At 46.8% G+C, this 3,336-nt stretch overlaps 1 protein-coding gene across 1 annotated transcript; it reads left to right on the top strand.

Annotated features, from left to right (window-relative positions):
* Positions 1–883: 883 nt before the first annotated feature.
* Positions 884–2,302, top strand: LOC147880257 (aspartyl protease 25-like). Its single transcript, XM_087370989.1, has one exon. It carries the CDS (start codon positions 894–896, stop codon positions 2,280–2,282), a length of 1,389 nt encoding a protein of 462 aa, XP_087227115.1. The 5' UTR covers positions 884–893; the 3' UTR covers positions 2,283–2,302.
* Positions 2,303–3,336: the final 1,034 nt, after the last annotated feature.

Below are 3,336 nucleotides of genomic sequence, written 5' to 3'. Positions count from 1 at the left end.
CTCCTCTGAGTGCCACGTGGAACGTTCTCTATTAGAAAATAATAATAATAAATAATACCCGCACTCCAGGCTCCTACCCTATATAAAAGAGAGAGGAGAGAGACTAACGGAACACGCGCACACAAACACATAGGTACTACCACCTTAATTCTTCTGCAACAATAGCCATGGCTCCTCCCTCCTCTTCTTCCTCGCCATCGCCCTTCTCCCTTTGTGCTTCTCTGTACTTGCCCTCATGTGATCTAAACATTGTATACTAGTGGCCCTAATGTGACTTAAAGCATGGTATTGGCCATCATGCCACCGACAACTTTCTTATATTGAAAGATGACATCATGTGACCTAAGCATTAGCTCTCATAGTATTTTTGGCCTGCCCTCAATGGGTAGGCCTTAGTAATCGTTTGGCTTCCAAATAGAAAAATAAGTATTTAGTTCTTTTTATGTTCACTTTTTTTTGGCATCCATTGATTGGAGGAGCATGTGAGAATCCCATGAAATTCTCTACCTTTTTTTCTCTCTCTTCTTCATCCCTTCAATCCTCCACTTTTTTCTCCCCCCCCTTTCTCTCTCTCTCTCTCTCTCTCTTAGTCTTCTTCTCCTTCTCTCTCTCCCCTGTCTTCTTCTCCTTCTCTCTCTTCCCCTCTCACTTCCAATTCATTCCCTTTTCCGCTCACCATCTAGGGCAGGCCACATGAATGAAATTCACCTTGTTTGTAATAATTCTTCCCCCATTTTAAAAGTTAGCCCTCCATAATACCTGCCGACAACACCCAAGCTCGAGTTTTCGATGTAAAAATGTTTCCCCTCCTTGAACCTCCTTTAACCTCCTTTAACCCTCCTATATATAAGAGAGACGAGAGAGACTCACGGAACACGCAACCATAGCCATCCATGGCTGCTCCTCTCCTCTTCGTCAACTTGTTCCTCGCCATCGCCCTCGTCCCCTTGTGCTCCTCCTCCTCCTCCTCCTTCCTGCGCTTTCCGGTCTTCCACCGTGAATCTCCCTCCTCCCCTCTCCGCTCCCCCTCCCTCCTCCCCTCCTCCTTCCCCCCCGACTCCCCCCTCCATCACTTCGTCTCCTCCGGTCTCGCGCTTCGCAAACGCCTACGCCCTCGCCGCTCCCACCGCCCTTCTCCTATCTTGGGTCATGTCTCCTACCTCGACGAGCCTGACGGCGAAGTCTACCTCTCTGCCCTCGTCGGCTCCCCCCCCCAAGAACTCATCTTCACCCTCGACACCGGTAGCGAGCTCTGTTGGACCGGCTGCTCGCCTTGCAAACAGTGTGACCTCCTTGGCCCGCTCTTTCGCCCCGCCCACTCCTCCTCCTACAAGCGAGTGCCGTGCACGTCCCCCCTCTGCTTGAACAGCTTAGGCTTCACTGGGGGACAGTGCAGCAATGACTCGGCTAAGTCTTGCTTGTTTGAGCTGCAATACGGAGACGGCTCGCATGAAGTTGGCTACCTGTCTGCCGACGTTTTGCACATTGGCAAGCTTGCCAAGCCCTTCGTTATTGGGTGTGCCGTGGTCGAGGTGGAATCTGTACCCTTGCCCACTTCCGGCCTCTTGGGTCTCAATCCAGGTCCCTTCTCATTCGCCTCCCAGCTGCTGGCCGGCAGCGGATACTCGTCGAAGAAGTTTGCATACTGTCTTCCTGATCGCGTCACCAACTTGAATACTTCCGGAGTCATTCTATTTGGTGACTATAAACTTCCCTCAAAATTGGCATACACCCCCCTGGTCCCTCCCTTCTCTCCACTGGGACATCTATTCTACTACGTCGATCTTCAAGGAATCAGTCTCGGGAAGGAACTTCTGAATATTCCGGCTTCCGCTTTCCGGTCCGATGCTTCTGCTAGGGGAGGCACTATTCTCGACTCGGGTACAGCTTTCACTCAATTGGCGGATTCTGCTTACACACCCCTTGTCCAAGCTATGTTAAAGGCTACCGCTCATCTGCATCCCTTCTCTTCTAAGGACGCAGGAGATGTATGCTACAGGATCCCTGTCACTGCACGTGTTCTCCCGAATGTTCCAAGCATCACCTTCCATTTTGCGGGTGGCGTCGACCTCGAGCTGGGGGCTGATAGCATCTTGTATGTGGATTCAATGGAGGGGAGAAACATGGTGCTATGTGCAGCTTTCGCTAGGGTTGTCGATAACCCCGCTTTGAACATAATCGGGAACTACCAGCAGCAAAATTACTGGATTGAGTACGACCTTTCGTCCTCGCGGGTTGGATTTGCGCCGACGGCGAACTGTGCCATGAATTCGAATCTGTGACAACTAGATGCAAAATGTTAGCAAGGACATAGTAGATATGAAACGTGGCTACTTCACGAGTGTCATCTATTTGCAATAATCTGAAAGAATTGTCATATTGTCGAGGAGAGAGAGCGAAGCGATTACAGGCTCGAGAAGAGCCGTCTACCTTTCGCGAGTCTGGCATTTGCCCACAATAACATCAGGCTAGTTGTGTCTCCATGGTCTCTTGGTTAAGGCTTGCTGTAGGGTCCTTAGTTGTGTCTTCATGGCTGCTATTACCTCATGTTATATTGCATGGCTTCTATTACCTCATGTTATATTGCATGTGAAAAGTTAATAGGGTTGTATAAAACGTGGCATGCATTCGGAATTCATTGTTTTGACCAGGGTTAACTTTTAACTGTCCCATATTTCTAGAGACCACTGAATGAGCAATACTTTGGCATCATTTCTAACGAAGAATCATCCTTTTTGGAAAACTATTATTAAGCCCAATTATTGCCATTTAAGAAGCTTTCTCAAGAAAAATCCCCATACCTTATTAAAACTTATCAAAAATTGAGTTGTATCTTTACCATCATGTTCAACACACAATAGTCAAATTTCTACCATAGAAGCTTTATCACATGAGATGTTTTGAGTACACATGGGAAATCCTTATAACATGTTTTAATAGATAGAGAGAGACATTCCTAGTATAACATAAGCCTTATCACATGCTTTATGTAGAGATAGAAAATCCTTAGAACATGTTTTAGGTAGAGAGATTTTTTTCTTTTTGCATAGTTGATTAATGTCCTTACCTCATGTTTTGGGTAATTAAGATAATACTTAGAATCTCTATACAATTTCGGAACTCCAAAACGTCAAATGCCCCTAGAACATCAACTTTCCTACCCCCCTAGAGGACTGTGATGAGAAGTAACATGGTCAAGACTAAACAAAGTTCCCCACTGTTTTCCAGTCAATGACAAGCTTGAACTGATGGATGTCTCAAAAGCACAGGACATCTATGCCGAGAAAACATGCAACGATGGTACTAAAGACTATATGAATGGGGCTACTTTGGAAT

Source organism: Dipteris shenzhenensis, chromosome 32 (genome assembly GCF_047967505.1).
Source record: "Dipteris shenzhenensis isolate YYH24624 ecotype China chromosome 32, Dip_SZ_1.0, whole genome shotgun sequence".
NCBI lineage: Eukaryota > Viridiplantae > Streptophyta > Polypodiopsida > Gleicheniales > Dipteridaceae > Dipteris > Dipteris shenzhenensis.
The sequence above is the reverse complement of the archived record's forward strand: the minus strand, read 5'-3'. Positions and strand labels throughout refer to the sequence as shown.

Coding starts and splice junctions, on each gene's coding strand:
- LOC147880257 (XM_087370989.1), top strand. CDS start 894: ATGGCTGCTCCTCTCCTCTTCGTCAACTTGTTCCTCGCCATCGCCCTC.